This window comes from Mixophyes fleayi, chromosome 1 (assembly GCF_038048845.1).
Source record: "Mixophyes fleayi isolate aMixFle1 chromosome 1, aMixFle1.hap1, whole genome shotgun sequence".
In the NCBI taxonomy this organism is placed as follows: Eukaryota; Metazoa; Chordata; class Amphibia; order Anura; family Limnodynastidae; genus Mixophyes; species Mixophyes fleayi.
Window position 1 is genome coordinate 27,965,587 of NC_134402.1, and position 18,307 is coordinate 27,983,893.

An 18,307-nucleotide genomic window follows, 5' to 3' on the forward strand; every position below is an offset into this window, starting at 1 on the left:
AAGAAGGTAGATGGATAAAGAGATAGATGCATATATAGAGAGAAAAAGATATATATCTATCTATTACACACACACCCAATACATATGATATGGGCAACGTTGACAAGTTGTTATAAAAGCGGCTGATGACCGCACTAGAGGTTGATCTAATGTTTACATTAAATTGTTAAAACTGTAATTGACAAGATTTCATTTTTTTAGAATCTCCCAAAATAAACACATCATTGATTATTGCAATTCATTCACTATTTACGTCATAGATTGAAGATATTTATTGTACTGCTGTTTCTCTGACGTCTATCATTGAAAAGAAGAGATTACTTACCACAGAAGCGTGATGGCTGTTGAGATTGTCTTGTTATACTGATTTTGTTCCTGCAAAAAGCTAATTCACTTCTGTTTATTTGTGGGAAACCTCTGGGACTCGCTCATAGCCATAGATTACTAATGAATGGAAAGAACGGTGATGTCATTTGCCCCTACAGTAAAAATATTGTGTATATCGGTAAGCTACAAGTGGCCTAGATGACTAACATTAATGAAATAACTGCACCGCTTGGAGGTACGAATTCCTTCCAACCTTCGTCCCTGTCATCAGACATTGGTGAATAATTCTGTGTGGGTATATCGTTAAACATACCACAGCTCGGAAGCGCTAGTCCTAACGTGGAAAGAGCTAAGTTGCAGCTAAGCAGCTGATGTATTAAATATATACTGTGATAAGCCGTTGCATTAAAGGACATATCTCCCAGGGTGATTAGGTTGACTTAACCACGACCCAAACGGCATAGCTATTAATCTGCTTATCCCTTTAGCACCATTAGGGTAAAATATATTTTTACACTTATATTAACTAATTTGTTCCTATTACTTTTATGTGTCTGGTTATATATTACTATATACACAAATAATATATGGTTAAACACACACACACACACACATATATACACACATATATACACACACACACACACACACACACACACACACACACACAGTGGTATACCAAATCGGCACTTCTCCTACTGCCTACAGTGCAAAAACTATTAAATTCCATTCACTTACGTTCTCATTACTTTTTCCATACCGCCAATTCTAAATTTCCACTTCAACCACTGTGTGTATGTGTGTGTATATATATATATATATATATATATATATATATATATATATATATATATATATATATATATATATATATATATATATATATGTGTGTGTTTATTCATGGTGATGTTACATGTACACTGAGTGCTTTATTCTATAAACTGCTGAGGCCAGGGGAGAGTTCCATGGCCTGTAGGCTCATACTTTGACGCGGACAGGGGGATCCTTAATTACTCCCTCTTTCTTTACAATTTACAGCAGGGAGTACACTATCCCATATATTATCCCCTAAAGTGGTGTAATCACGGTGTCACCACTAAAATCACGTCTACCAGGCATCTGTTACTAGCTAATTTTAATCAGGCTGATTTTCTGTATGCAAAACAAGAATCCCAATTTTCTTTTTCCTTTTTTTCCCCTTCTATTTACACTGTAAATTGCATCGTTAAAGCCGTGTTGACTCAGCTTTGTGGCATCAGGACACGGCTGTGCAGAAAAGTGGGCTCAGTCTCTAGGCTGATCTCTTTAAATAATGAGACATTTCCTCTGGTTGTACATGTGTCTTCAGGCTGTGCCTGGGGATGGGGTAACTGCTACAGAGATACAGCCCAGTTATCTGTTGTGGTTGCCAGCATACAAGATAAAGTTGGCTGAACCCCTGGAACCTTTAAGCTGCCGTCCAGTTTGTATGGCTGCAAATCACTATATTTACAATTTGATTTCATCATGAGAGATGCTAACTAATATTTCCAGAAAACCAGGTTGCTCCCGACTTTTTACAACTATGCAGCCACTGAGACTGGCACTAACTTTTCTTTTTCCCTTTTAATTTTGACAAGTCTAGAGACCTGGGACCTGATTCATTAAGGATCTTAACTTGAGAAATTTGTTATTTTAGTCTCCTGGACAAAACCATGTTACAATGCAAGGGGTGCAAATTAGAATTCTGTTTTGCACATAAGTTAAATACTGACTGTTTTTTCAGGTAGCACACAAATATCAACTTTAAATTTCAGTGTACAAATAACCTATCAAGTATTTGTGTGCTACATGAAAAAACAGTCAGTATTTAACGTATGTGCAAAACAGAATACTAATTTGCACCCCTTGCATTGTAACATGGTTTTGTCCAGGAGACTGAACTAAGAAGTTTCTTAAGGTAAGATCCTTAATGAATCAGGCCCCTGGTTGGGGACCCTTGCCAAAGGGCATCTGAACGTGAAAAATAGCAGCCAGCGGGCAGCAATTCAGCAATCACATGCTGGAATAAGATAGATCACATTTCTACAATGTGCAGCGTGGGTACATAGCGATGTAAAAAACCACACGAGGCTTCCACGATCGCCTTTGTGCAGGGTGCTGGCTCAGCGCTGACAAATGTCAACATTTTTTGGGAAATAAGATAAATACAACACGCAGCGGAGGGGGGAAAAAATAAACATTCTTATTTTTCACAATTTTTTTTTTTAAGTCACTTTTTTAAAACATTTGCAACAATTCAAACATTTGAATGAGTCAAAGTAAACATAAAAACAAAAGAAGAAAAACAGAATATACAGTTCACATATTCTACAGGTAATTAAAGGTCATCACCATGGAAGGGGTACGGCTGCTAGCAGCTACCAATAGGTCAGAATGGTAGCAACCAGCACAGATGTTCTTCAGAATCCACACGCGATTTATCTGCATTTTTATGGAAAATATGTGTATGCTAATATTCCATGTGATTGTAGAAGAAGTCATTGTTTGGCTCCCATGCTTTTCCTTATTTGGACATTACATTCTACATAAACATAATTAATTACATTTTTATATATGGCGTATGGACATAATATGCACTGGCCCTGACATTATGCTTAAGCTCTGTTTAAAAGTACAGTAAAGTTGAGCAATTTCCCCTCCGCTCCATTTCAGGCAGCGACATCTTTACGACACTGTCCTGAATGGATCTGACACAGGCCAAAAGGCTCAAATTGCCAAGCACAGCGTGACGGTTAGCTTGCTGTGACTTCACTGGCCGTGTCTCGTATCGACAAAACAATTCTGTCGCTAGTTCTCTGCCTGATCCGATAGAGAAGCACCTCCCTCCTGAAAGGGGTGACTGAGAATGTGATGAACATATTTAGTTAAGCATATATACTTACTATTATTTAAGCTGTATTGTTTAGCTTGGTAGTACTGGGTCTTTGAGATATGATAATGTGAAATATTGTCTTTACTTTGGTTCTCTTCTGTTACGTTGCATTGTAGTTTCTGACAAATTGTCCCCAATATTTTCTGCACCTTCTGCCAAAATCAAAATATACGAGTGTTATTCTGAGAACTAATATTGTGTTTTGCTCTTCTGCAGGTCCTCCTCGCATTTCTGACAAAGTGATTCACCGGCAAACGGTAAGATTGGGTAGAACCATTAAACTTCTGTGCCCGGTGGAGGGCAACCCTCCCCCGCTTACCATGTGGATGAAAGATGGGCGATCGATCCACGGCGGCTGGACCAGATTCAGGACTTACGTGCAAGGGCTGAAGATTAAGGATGTGGAGAGCGAGGATGCTGGAAGCTACATCTGCAAAGCTACCAATGGCTTCGGGAGCATTGATGTCAATTACACTCTCATTGTAATCGGTATGTACTTTATGGAGATGCGCGTCTTATGTGTGTTCATAGCTGCCAAGATTATATACGTTTGTTGTGTATTACAGAACAGAGCTGATAAGGCATTCGTCTGTGATGTGTCTGTGATTCTGAGTATATACATATATCCTCTGTCTCTTTAAAAATACATTCAACTATTTCCTTTTAAATAAAAAAAAACAACAGCTGTATCATGCTTATTTAATATAGAGTTTAGCAACATTTGGGGAGATATCACATACAAGGGGGCATTCAATTAGCCACGAGGTTCCGATGGACAATAACACATTGCCGGCTAATACGATAGAGAATCTCTTTAAGGACGCACAGGAAAATGAGCTGGGAATTTAGTAAAAACTCAGAGGCAATGTCTCTGCGGACTATCCCTGAGACGTATCGCGTCACCTCGCGCCAAGTTGAATTTTCCCCATATTCTTCTGTTGTTGGTGTGCAATATATTTTAACTAAACAGAAAAAAAACGCACTGAGGGACTTTTATAAAAACTGGCGCAGAAGATTACTGGTGTTGCCCAGAGAAACCAATCAGATGTCTGCTTTTATTTTCTAAAACTGCTCTACAAAAATGATTGATTGCTATTGGTCAACACTACAGATTTCCTAGGCACTACTTTTTCATCCTTGTTCCTAATTTATGTTCGGACCTGATGGGTTCGGTATTCACTCATCGTACATGGCTTGATTGTTTACGTGTCAATGAGAAGGATAAATATCCGTAATTAGAAAATGTTCACTATTCTGTAATTGACGTAAGCCTCAGCTGTATATCACGGGCAGTGTTTTATTCTGTTTCTGTACACTGGCGTTTATTCTATTACTCATGGCAATGACTGATTGCAATTCAGAGTTCATACTCTGACATTAAATATTTCCTTTATCGCTTACACTATGAGCGATACTGAAATATCGTTCAGTGTCTGGGGAATGACGCCTCTTGTTATCAGTTTTCACTTGCTAAATCCCACGTCTTTTCAGTGCCAGTAGGAAGGGCATACAGGCCTCGAATGCCCATTTTACTGCTTTCCTGAGACTCACTGGCAGCGAGAGGTCGGCGTGATCTTTGCATCAGCGCTGAGTGTGGGTCTAGAAAGATTGCTTTAACTCATCATGTGTGTGTACTTGGCAGACTTCTTCATGACTGGGAATAAACTGTTTGTTGATTGGACCTTTGGTTAGTGATTACATAGAGAGATCCCCCAGCACACTGCTATAGTCAGCGACAGATCTGCTATTTCTACTGTAAATAAAAATGCAAAAGTCTCAGTTGCACACATTTGCAAAAGTATGTTAAAGCCACATATGTATGGCCCTAATATATGGGACTCTTGTTTGTTTAGAGTTAGGACCACCCTATTAGCAAAAGCGCCATGGAGTGGCGGGTGGCTTTAACATACATTTGCAAATGTGTGCAACTAAGACTTTTGCATTTTTATCTACAGTAGAAATGACAGATCTGTTGCTGGCTATAGCAGTGTGCTGGGGGATCTCTGTGTGTTTGTTCCTTTTAGGATAACCCCACCCTTTCATGCACCTGCTATAGCCTATAGATTGATTGAGCAACTTCCATTTCTTTCTTTGTTAGTGATTACATGACAGCCATGCAATGTTTGGGACCCATTATTAAAACATTAGACATAGGCAGAACCACAAGGAAATGTCACACAAATCAGGTTAAGGCTGTTCTGCCAAGTTGCGACATTACAGTCATACAATCTTTGAATCCCACCTTTGCTTCAACATTCCACATTGTATTTGCAAACTCGCAGAATTTATAGTCTGTTAAAAAAGTTGGGATTACGACGGTCAGTTCATTCTGTTGTGTGGTTAAGACAGGTCTGGGGAAACTTGAGACCTGAAATTCACCGGCAAAATGTGTGAAAATGAGGCGACTAGTTAGTGAATCTGTATTGCCAAGGACATTCGCCTCTGATCGATATGGAGACAAGAACAATGATGTACTTTAATCCATATCGACCAATCGGATATCGTCTTTTTTGCAGTGTTGTGTAGTCATACTAATAATAACAAACTGTTATCTGACTGACTAAGTTTCCACACATGTGATGTATTTACACTATTAAGTAACCTGTCTGTAAGATTAAATTAGACTCCCGAACCCTATTTATAGTTTATCAGTATCAGAAACATACTCTCGGAAAACTGAAAATGACTTCTTAATGTTTTCAGATGTGCAGACGGTCATAAAAAGCAGTTGTACTGTTCGCCCACATACCATATCCATGCTTTCTCCAGATGCCTGGGCTCAGTACAGTGTGGATATAGGATAAGCTGGAAGGATTAAGGATATATGCATGAAAATGAATAAACATCCACTTTTTAGCTCCCCAAAAAAATGTCCTTTGTGGAGATTTCTCCACTAAGCTGTCTGTGTGTACTGTGTGTTCTGCATTTTGTAGAAATAAATGTCAGGGATGTGGATAATCTATCTGTCCTAACGCTACAGTGTCTGCAGATGTGGTACGAATCGGGCCTCCGTCATCGCTTCGGCTCGTGTTTGACCGGCGGGCTAGGTACCGGGATCGTGACCACGCTTTATGGTCTTTAAAGTTTTTTATTTTTTTGCGATAAGTTTTCTCACGTATATTTTCTGCCTTGTAAATACTAATTCATAATCCTTCACGATAAGTGATACATTTGTTTTGGGAAATAATAAACAAGCACCTGGGTGAGAAACTCAATGAACTCTGATGTTTAACATAATTTCGTAGAAATTTGTACCTGGTATGATACAGGATACGTACTCGCAAGGACTTTATTTGTCCTGGGTGTATGTAGCATCAGCGTCTGTCCGAATAGGGGTCTGCTAATATTATAATAAGCACTGTACCTTTATTGTGCTTTCTAATCATCACCTTGACAATTATAGTTGGGTTTAGAAGTTGTTAGTCTTTACCAAATATGGGCTCAGTATTCTAATCACTGGGGTTATTTATAGAAGCAATGTTCCATTTAACACATTGATCAAGGGACATTACGTGTTCGTAAATATCGGATTGTACAGTACACAGAACCTTGATGAACTTGTGATGGTGTGCAATCGTGGCAGTGTGCAATTGTGGCGGTGTGCATTTGTGGCAATGTGCAATCGTGGCGGTGTGCATTTGTGGCAGTGTGCAATCGTGATGGTGTGCATTTGTGGCAGTGTGCAATCGTGATGGTGTGCATTTGTGGCAGTGTGCAATTGTGATGGTGTGCATATGTGGCAGTGTGCAATCGTGATGGTGTGCATATGTGGCAGTGTGCAATCGTGATGGTGTGCATTTGTGGCAGTGTGCAATCGTGATGGTGTGCATTTGTGGCAGTGTGCAATCGTGATGGTGTGCATATGTGGCAGTGTGCAATCGTGATGGTGTGCATATGTGGCAGTGTGCAATCGTGATGGTGTGCATATGTGGATGTGTGCAATCGTGATGGTGTGCATATGTGGATGTGTGCAATCGTGATGGTGTGCATATGTGGCAGTGTGCAATCGTGATGGTGTGCATTTGTGGCAGTGTGCAATCGTGATGGTGTGCATTTGTGGCAGTGTGCAATCGTGATGGTGTGCATTTGTGGCAGTGTGCAATCGTGATGGTGTGCATTTGTGGCAGTGTGCAATCGTGACGGTGTGCATTTGTGGCAGTGTGCAATCGTGACGGTGTGCATTTGTGGCAGTGTGCAATCGTGACGGTGTGCAATCGTGACGGTGGGCATTTGTGGCAGTGTGCAATCGTGACGGTGATCATTTGTGGCAGTGTGCAATCGTGACGGTGGGCATTTGTGGCAGTGTGCAATCGTGACTGTGTGCCAGTTCCTCATTTAACCACATTGTTTTGAGCAGTGGACCAGGCACCTACCTAAGGAGTGTCAGCTTGTATTTTAAATTTTTAAGTAGGCCTAGGTCAAACTATACTATTGTCAGGTTTGGAATATGACTCTTTTATGCTCTGTTTGTTTCTTTATGTGATTGCATAAAATAAATGAGAACTGAATAGGTGAAACCTTTTCTGCTTCCCATGTTCCAGCGATGTTGTAGGGCAGCGTTTCATGCCCGGGAATGATATACACGTTGCATCAGTCAATTAAGCATTTGAATCTCTCCACATCCTTTGAAGTGGAGAGAATGCCAGAGGTCAGGCCATCTGATTTCGTTAGAGGGGTTTAAGAGATTTTAACCTTGATGCTAAACAACCACATGTCTAATTGACATCAGGGCATAATTCCCCTGTAAACACACCTTTTCAGGAATTTTGTAGATCCTTTTGCTTTATCTAAATAATAAGTGTCCTAAACTAAACAGATGGCCAATCCACTGCTCGATGAACGGCAAATTTAGGCTGCGGCTTTTAGGTTTTTTGTCATAAACATTGTTTATTATTCAAGGTAGCATTAGTATGTTGTTTCATAAAAGTTATTTCCAGATAAACCAGTTCCCTCATTTTGTTTATTGTATATTCAGATTCAATTTTGGCTTGTGCTAGTGGGTAGCCCATAGCAACCAATCAGTTTCTAGCTATCATGTTCTAGAATGCGCTAGATAAATGGTAGCTGGAATCTGATTGGTTGCTCCACTTTTCCTCTTTAGAATGTTCGATAAATAATTTTCTATTTATGTAACACTATTCTATATATTATATGTTTCCTGCCTAATATGAAGGGCATGTTAATCTGTGTTTCCCTATGGGAGCAGCGTAGGAGGCCATGGCACACACACAAAGTGTCTGTATAAAGTTGTCTAGTCAGACATATGTCTCCAGACTCTCTTGTTTTTCCTTGGTGGTACTGCTGGCAGATTTTGTGATGGTTTACTGCCTCTGACATGTTACAGATTTCTTTACAGACGAATAAGCGAAGCTGAACGCTTACCTCGGATATCTGTTAGACCTGGTTCTGCGTATAGTATTCCAGCGTCCTATAAATATACATAGATGTTCAAACAAAGGAACTTAATGAACAGGGCGAGCGACGGAAGAGAGCAGAGCGTGTACGGTTTACCCAGTAGTCAAGTTTAACAGGCTTTGTGGCTTACCACAAGATTTGAACTGCCAATTACTATACAAGAACGAAAATTACAAGTTCAGCAAGAGGAATCCTTTTCTTAACCAACATCTATCTGCTTTAAAAATAAAAAATAAAATAAAAGGATTGAAAATAAAATAAAACAAAGTTGAGTTTGATTAAAGAACCAAATAGAAAAAAAAAAAGAAACAACGAAGATCTGGAAAATATAATGGTTAAGAGTTTTCGCATTGAAATGTGTAATTCTTGTCCATCGTCTCTTGAATGTCTTTCAAATATCACTTCCCTTAGGGATTAAGAGGAAGCAAGTGTGTTTCCTATTAATTCCTGTGTTCCGGGTTAACCCAATTATGTACACAGTAATATTCACTCAAAAATATTTCATTCAGTTGGACGCTCTCCGCTCGGTTTGGTAAAACAGAGACAGCGAAATAAACTGAAGAGCAGGTACCAGTATGTTTAAAAGAATATATTTTTTTTAAGTCGTGTACAATTAAATATGCTTAAACTATGCCCTTCATCTCATTGTAATACACAAGTGATGATAATCTATTTCTAGACGCCTGTAAATAATATCTCTATAGACGATGAGGTCTAATGTCATTGCTGTGGGTGAGTTTTTGAAGTTTTTTCATTCCGAAAACTTTTATTACAAAGTATTTGGGGCCTTTAGCCTTGTGCCTTTATATGATCACAGAACTTCTCGTGACTTATAATATCCTTATAATTTACGATAGAGGGTACATAATCCCAGAAATAAATCAAAAACAATAATATATAAAATAGATCAAATTGCCTTACCCTTCAGTGGTGTCACTAGTTTCTAGTGAATATATAGAATTAATTTTAGTTCCTAATGACTCATGATTGGTTTGGCTCATAACAATGGCTACCTCTTTAAGATGGCCTACCTGTACTTCTCCGTCATACAAAATGGCCACACAGTGTTGTCCATCCTAATTCCCAAACTTCCAAATCCGCGACCTGATTTGTCACGGCAGACTGTTCAGATCTGATTGTTTGGCAATCAGATTGACTGACTAGATTGCAAAGAGCTTAATGCATTGCGGTCAGCTGGCAACCACATACACAAGTTGAGGCGATCAGACTTAGAATTAATGGTCGCCACATTTAGACGGTCCAGGTTAGAACATATGTTTAAATAAGGGAACCCTCTTAAATATATTTTATTTCTGAGAGGGCCCGCAGTTCTCTTGCCCTTTCAGTACACGAGTGTTGCCACAATGTCTGCCCTGATGTTATCTCGTGACCTTCCAGGTAGTCCTCATCCGTCCACCTCTTTGGTCTATAACCGGATTAGCCCCAAAGTCGTCCACGCTGCCCAGCTGCTAGCTATTTCCCATATTCATTAATGCCATGTGCCGGGACTGGTCCTGTGCCTTCTGATTCTTCTTCCTCTTCTGACGCCGAGGAAGAGATCAAAGATCAGACAGATGTTTTCTGTTGTCTGTCTTATCTGTGTCTTCCATTTCATGCATTTTCTTTTTTTTCTGATCAAAGGCAACGTACTGGGGTCTGTCACCTCTCAGTGATGTTTGGTTACCTAGGGTCAGGGAGAGCAGTGTCATTTTGCTACCTCTGTCCCTGGGGATTGTTGTAACGAGCTGCCATTTTGCCAGTTTACCATCTCGTTCATTATTAGTCACACTTTTTATTTTCTTCTTCTTTTAATGTCCCTTGAAGCAGCCTAAAGACGAATGTTTGTTTTTATTTTAGAGTGTATGGTTACCCTTTCACACTCGGAAGTAGATCACCCAACTGGTGTAAGAATATAAAAATGAACTCTTGCACCTTGTTTTCTATCATTTTTTTCTTCATAATAATATTATTTTTATTTTTATAGTGTCTTTCTATCAATAAGACTCAAAGCACTTTATATTGGGTGAAGCAGCCATCTTGGGGGTGCCCAGCTGCTATCCCATGGAATCGTTCACATCAGTGTTGAGTTTTAGAAAATAAGAGATATCAGGATTATATAAACATTTATATCTACCTATAAAAATGTCTATATGCAGACATATATAAAGCGATGTCCGATTGTAACAGAATTACTAGTTAGGAGCACATCACTTCCTGTCACCTGACTTTCGGCAGCCATTTTGTTAGCTGAACCAATATCCACAGGAATGCAGTCTTCAGTTCGCTAGGAGACAGTCAGGCACTTCACCTATTATTAATGTGGATTAAACAATATATATATGATGTATGGCTAACAATAATGGGCTGCATCTAATGAACATAGCTTCAGCTCACAAAATGGCTGCATAGGTGACAGGTGCTCTTTAGGAAAGACGGTGCTATTTTTTTTTTTTTTATTTTGTTAATGAATAATATTCCTGCTGAATTTCAAAGCCCCCTTTTTTAGACCTATTCCAAGAGCTTTATGATATTTTGAGATACTCCGACCCCGCCCCCCCAAACATTTTGGCGTCTCACAAGCCAAGTTTTTCTAGCTTCACATTTCTTGTTTCCAGAAAAAGAAAGAAAAAAAAAAAATGAGCGTATTATTTGAAATGTCACTTTGAATAAAATCTTTGTTTCAGACATGTGGATTCTGCATATGTACATACACACACACATACGGTTGAAACGGGGGCTGAAAGCATTTTTCTGGCAAAATGTTTGGAAAAGAAGACTCTAGACTAACAGTCCCGAGAGCTCTGCATAACTAGACTCTGCTTTCAGCGAGGGCTGGTAAAGACATTAAGTTCCTTGAAAACATCCATCTATCAGCGGTGAAGTATTTGTAAAAGGCCTACTTTCTGAGGATCCCGGCCCACTGATTATGCACAGTGCTTTTATTGTGAAAATTAGAAGATGACCCTTTACCCTCAGTAATGATGACAGATTTATGAATTTTAACACCCAGGAGCTGATGTATTTGTTAACTGCGGCCAGCCTGCAGTGCTGCTGCCAATGTCAATTCTGATTGTTGGTTTCTTTTCAGTATAGATACTTAATTTCCATAAATCGCTTAAGGGGGAGACGCGGAGATAGGGTATGACAACAAAAAGGTGGGCATGGCCTGATGGCGCCATTTGGGGCATCAAGTAAGGAGGACCAAGAATAGGAGTGCGCCATCGCGTCCCTACTGCTCGGCACTCACTGAGTTGGGCGGGGTTTGACGGCGCCATATCCGTCAAGGTGGAACGTCCCCGCTCACCTCAGGCAGCTGTACCGGGAGTCTCGCTGACATTCTGGGAGAGAAGGCGTCTATGCTTTTTAAAGTGCCCTACCTGACTAGGGAGCAAACATGGCTCATTTTAGTCAGAACAGCCATGTCAAGGGTCGCAGTGACCATTCGGTATTGTTGCCTCCAGCAATCCTGTCAGGTGGAGAATGCATAGTACTCCCGCCAAGGTGGTAAATATTGTGTTAGAAATACAATTTTATTGGTAGATGTTGTGTTAAGTCACCATCAGGATAGATACAGCTTTCTTTTGGAATATCATCATCATCATCACCACCATTTATTTATATAGCGCCACTGATTCCGCAGCGCTGTACAGAGAACTCATTCACATCAGTCCCTGCAGCATTGGAGCTTACAGTCTAAATTCCCTACCATACACACAGACTAGGGTAAATTTTGATAGCAGCCAATTAACCTACCAGTATGTTTTTGGAGTGTGGGAGGAAACCGGAGCACCTGGAGGAAACCCACGCAAACACGGGGAGAACATACAAACTCCACACAGATAAGGCCATGGTCAGGAATTGAACTCATGACCCCAGTGCTATTTTTATAACTGAGGGGGAGAACCTGACTTGCTCCTCTGCTGGGGATGCTCGTTGTGAAGTCATTGTGTGATGTCACACTTCCTCTACATACCAGGATGCAGCATATAGCGCTCACTTTGAGCGCCATTATAGGGGGGGGAGGGGGGATTCGATTGACTGCGAGCTTCCTCGATGCATCTCCGTAACAGTCTGTGGAGATATATATCGTGGTGGAGATTTTACTGAAATAATTATTGCTTTTCCCTCGCATCCAATAGAGATGCGCGGGACAATGAGAGTAGATTGTAGTACCATACTAGCTGGCCAGGTGCACAGCCGGACATCCCAGCTAATGGAATCTGCTCTCTTGTTTGCTATGAAGATGTTAATAGTATAGTCTCCCCAAATGTATTATGAGTCATTTATGATGTAATGGTCAGGGGTTGTTTTATACCAGATCCCTCGTAGCACTTCATTTCTGTTAACCTTTTTTTGTCTTCCTATTTCATTTTGTCTATAAAACAAGGAAATTCAATTAAATAATCCGTATTAATGATACAGCAGAAGGGGCAACAACGATACCAAACACTTCATAACAAATTCTAACATATTTGCCAATTCTCCCACCGTAGGAAGACCTGTCTGAACATTTAGAGAGTTTCTGTCAGAAGATTTGGTCTACAATAATGCAACCACTATGTAATAAAAAAAAGTCTCTAAAACAGCTTTTAACATCTTCCCTGATTTTGGAAACTTTTTTAAGATGTTTTCATTTTTGTGTGTGTGTGAATGCAGCTGACAGCACTATTGTATAAAGTGATTTTTGTTGTAATTGTAGTGCTTCTTTAATAAACGGTGTTATCTGGAGAAAAGTCCCTGACCAGAATTTGTTGGTTGTTATACAAATATTTTACAATGTTACTTACATGCACATTTTTGTTGCATAGTATACTTACTTTCTGCCCTTCAAAAGGCACCAGCCTTGAGGCATGTTTTGTAAATATAATATATCATACACTGATAGCCACATTGTCTGAAGGACAAATGATAATATTTCTGACATTTAAACTCACTGTACTAAATTATACTTTGGGTAAAAAAAAGTATTGAGTGGGATTGCCTTCTAAATTATAATTTACTGATGTGTGTGAGTTCTCTGTACAGCGCTGCGGAATTAGTGGCGCTATATAAATAAATGATGATGATGATAACCAATGTTCAGCCTATTCATTCACAAGGAGCCAAGGACATTGCCTCCTCCATTGTGAATAAGCACTGGGTACACTTTAAATGTCAGCTCCTGTGGTATCCCATGAGGCAGCCATTCCGCGGTTAGGAAAGAACAATGAAAATCCATGTGCATCAGCTGTACAACAATTTATTTGCATTTGTTCACGATACATGATGGGTATTATGTGGAGGAAGGTGTAGGGGGATGGAGGGCTTACTCTTGAGAATGTGTGGGGGGGGGGGGGGAATGGTGCAGGGAACATGGGGAGGGGGTGGAGGAAATCAATAAACATGGCTCCACTTGACATGCAGCATAGAATTACCAAACCTCCCCTGTTGCTCACTGCACAGAAATCCCAAGAATCTAACAGGAGAGTGAGGTGGCGTCTTCTGCATTTAACACAAACCTAGCAGTCGTGCTCTGTGTCCAGCGTCTCTGAATAAGTACTGGCCCACGGCAGCCATTTTGTCTTTCTGACAGGAAATTAAAACACAGATTTTTTTTCTATCGTTCAGGACAGGGGTAGTGGTGTTTTAACGATCTATCTCCCCTTTCTGTCAAAGCAATATGGGAATGTATAGAGATAATATGCTATTGTTTAATAATTTCTGTGGATTAACATTGTTATCATGTTCTGGCTATGGCTAAATATTTATTTATTTTTTTTGTTCCCACAACAAACCAAATTTCTGAGGTTCCCTCCAAACCAAGCAACGTTTCGGAGGTTCCCTAGGCAGCTACCTAGTTTGCCTTAAGTAAATAGCGACACCTGCATAATTGGCAAAGTGTTCAGCACACCCTTGCCTAACAGAGCATGTTTGTGGATTAAATAATCACAGCTACATACTAATTAAAGAGAATAGCAAATATTGTAATAGGAGATACATCAGTAACCTGTTTTATCCAAGTTCTAAAATAGCGTGGAATATAAAATATGAATATTTCATTTTATTTGCCATCCCGATGAGCTGGGTTAGCTGTGCTTTGCATAGACTGGCCATTAGCGGCACCTGCCTGCAGTAGAATCCCCATCCATGCTCATCCACAATGCAGTCTGCCTGTCTGTTATCTTTATCTCTGATCTTCAGGATGACACTAGTTAAGCATTGGTAGCCAGAGGAAATCCAGCGTGGAGGAAGTGGACATCCATTTACTGTTTACTTGGGATCTGTTCCACCAACGACTTCCAGATGTTGGGTTTAATTGTCACACTTCGCTATGTTTGAGCAGTAAAGACTTGGAAAAGGCAATTTATAAATCAAGCCACAAGACTCATCTCCGAGTGGAGCGTGCCAGCTTTTTTTTTTTATCTTTTTTTTTTCTTGCTGGTCTCCAAAGCGACTGTGAATCACAGGAAAATGCTAGAAGAAGAACAATGAAGTTTAAATTTATTTTAGTTATGTTTTCCCCCTTTTTTTCCCCTCCATGAACTGAAACAGAAAGTGTTTTAATAAAAAGCAAAAGTTTACAGCTTAAATTGTGTCTCCGCTACACCTTTTGTTAATAAAAAAACGTATATCTATTTGCATCTCATCTAATAGAAATGTGCCTAATTATCTAGAGTTTATATATACGTAATCAGTAATGTACAAAAGATTCACTTAGATAAGTCCTCTATGGGTTTTTTTTTTTAATTGCAAGAACTTCTCCCCGTCTTCTTAACCTGTATAAAGACTCTGCCTGCTGTTTTTTTGAAACACTTATATCCCATGTGATGCAGAAAGTTACCACAGAAAATTCCAGGAATTTATACAGTGTTTTGGGGTTTTTTTTTTACATAGATGCAGGAAATATATATATATATATATATATATATATATATATATATATATATATATATATATATATATATATATATATATATATATATATATATATAATGTGTATATATATGTATGTATATATATATATATATATATATATATGTAAGACACTAGAACTCTTTTTTTGACTATTTTCTGTTTTCATCATTGAGATCTGGGGGTAAATGTATCAAGCTGAGAGTTTCCCGGCGGGTTTCAAAAGTGGAGGTGTTGCCCATAGCAACCAATCAGATTCTAGCTGTCATTTTGTAGAGTGTACTAAATAAATGATAGCTAGACTCTGATTGGCTTTTCAAACCCTCCGGAAAACTCTCAGCTTGATATATTTACCCCCTGGTGTTTACTAGACTCCAAACTGAAGTATCCCTTAATAAGATGTGATAAATCTCTTTACTTGTTTCTGTGCACCAAGTAGGTTTAAGAAAACACAGATGACAGCGCATGTCTAACGTGATCGCGCTTGGCATGCCGTGGTAACCAGATTTGGCACTTGCGGAGGATGCTCCATTGACGCCCCCACCCCCCCAACTTGCGTTCACTTGCATTGAAAACATATAAATGGAGCTTGAGGCGTCTCAAAGACTCCTCACATCGCTGCACAGCAAGTCTACAAAGCTGTCACTCACACTCTGCCTGCTTAATTCAAAAAGCATCCCCTTATAAACACACTAACCTGCTGCAGAGGAGTGACATGATGGGCTTATATAGTTAAGTGTAAAAACTCTTCAGTTATTGTATATTATCCAGCTCAGTATACATGGCCTTTAATATGTATTAATGTCAAATAGCGGCTGTACTTGCTTTGAAATCATGCATCTCTGACCTTCCATCTTCAAGCGATGCTGTCTTTCAGCTAGTGGGATCACATGCTGCCTTCATCCAGTTTAATCTCTGCTCGTTTGCTTAGTGCGACCAGTGGATTCTCAGCAGGCTGTAAACATTATTTTTCCGTCGTAGAGGTGCCAACAGTAGTTTGTGGAACTCGCTTCCCCCTCTACAAGGATCTCCAGAGATCTATAAAGTTAATATCCTTTCCAGTTTTTATTTGACTTGTAAAAAAAATTCACATTTTCTATACATACACATGGCGGGACAGAGTGTCCTACTACTTAACCCACGGCGATCCGGGAGGTATGGACATAAACTGATACGCAATGCAGAAGATCATACTGAGAGGAACAGACGGACTACAGCTTGCAAGAGATTAACGTACTCATGCAGTTTTGTACAGACTACTAGTAATGTACCATCACCTAACTCGCCACTGTCCTTTTGCACGTTAGAAATGGCTGTTCGACACCTAGGAGGATCTACTCTGCGTCCCGCCTAGTTTGTGCTTTGTAGGTGATGAGGTGTGCTATGACGCTCATTTACCTATAAAGGCCACTAAAATAGAATGTTCAATCTTGGGCGGAATTCTGTAAGTTATACAATAACGGAATGTTACTTACTGGAGTTCCAGTGTTTACCCCGTTCAGGCAGATCCCCACCATGTCTACCATGTTTCTGTGATCAGAGCTGGATTAAGGCTCTGGGGGGCCCCCTAAAGTGTACTATGGCTATAATTTTAGACAAATACACTGACAATACTGTGTGCACTACTGTTAGGTGCAGGCAGCTCCCCCTTCATGAGTAGAGCAGTGTGAAGTGGGACATACCTCCCAACTGTCCCTGTAGTCAGGACAAAGTCCTGACTGAGTGGGTCAGTCCCCAAACTCAGGACTGCCCCACCAGAATCGGGACAGTTGGCAGAATGTCCTGCTCTCTCCTACCTGTTCTTCCCGCTTTCAATACTTGTTGCTGCCGCTTGGGTCCTAAGCTCAGTTGTGCTTGTCTGGATCCTGGAGTGTTGGTTCCCTGTTTGGAAATAGAATGTGTCTGTGATGCTCTCCTTGCTCCTGACAGGCTTTTCTCCTACCGGGAGTGTGTCGACTTACAATAAGCTGCTGACAGGTGAGGAATGCATTGGCAGACCTGGCCTCGAAGTGCCCCGATGTGTTTCCGGAACAGTCCGCAGAGACACCTTTAGTACCGTATTAGCCGGCAGGGCGCTCATTCGGACAACGAGGCTAATTGAATCTGCCCCATAGAGGGAACCCACTCCTTCAGGTGTAATGCCGGGCACCAGGTAACCAATGCTCTTGGATAATGTATATTTTTATAGAACTTACGACCGTCACCTGATCCCTGTGCTGGGATATGGTTGTGTGCACGTATTGATCGAGCACACAAATCCCTGCTCTTTTTGGAGGTAGCCATTGTTTAATTAGTTTGCGAAAACTAAAGAATGATCAGAAATAGAACTGCAGCATTGTAACCTCCAAACACTGCTTATAGTTTCACACAGATATATGTAATTTCATGATGGTTTTCTAGAGCATTATAGTTTTCCAGGTTTAATGCACATGGGTTACTTGCTTTGTAGTAGGGATCAATGCTCCCGCTGATACACTGGGCTTGTGCTGTTCCTATCAGGCTCCCACTGTTACGGAGAGGTGTTGCCCAAAGCAGCCAATCAGATTCTAGTTATCACCGTTTTCTATAATGCACTAGATTAATGATAGCTAGAATCTGATTGGCTGTTACTGCCAACACTTCCAGTATTTCTTGTTAGAAGGTTTAGTAAATCTACACATTGGACACAAGCCCGGCTTTACATATTTAAGATATATTTGAGCAATTTGGCCTTTTTTTTATATTATAGTGCTATTCATATCCCCTATCCAGAGGCACGCT

At 40.1% G+C, this 18,307-nt stretch overlaps 1 protein-coding gene across 1 annotated transcript in view; it reads left to right on the forward strand.

Annotated features, from left to right (window-relative positions):
• FGFRL1 (fibroblast growth factor receptor like 1) overlaps positions 1-18,307 on the forward strand; it is a 118,760-nt gene that overhangs the window by 63,636 nt on the left and 36,817 nt on the right. The window contains exon 3 of the mRNA XM_075194123.1: positions 3,458-3,730. Coding sequence (XP_075050224.1) covers positions 3,458-3,730 — 273 coding nt within the window. The remainder of the gene's footprint in view (positions 1-3,457; positions 3,731-18,307) is intronic.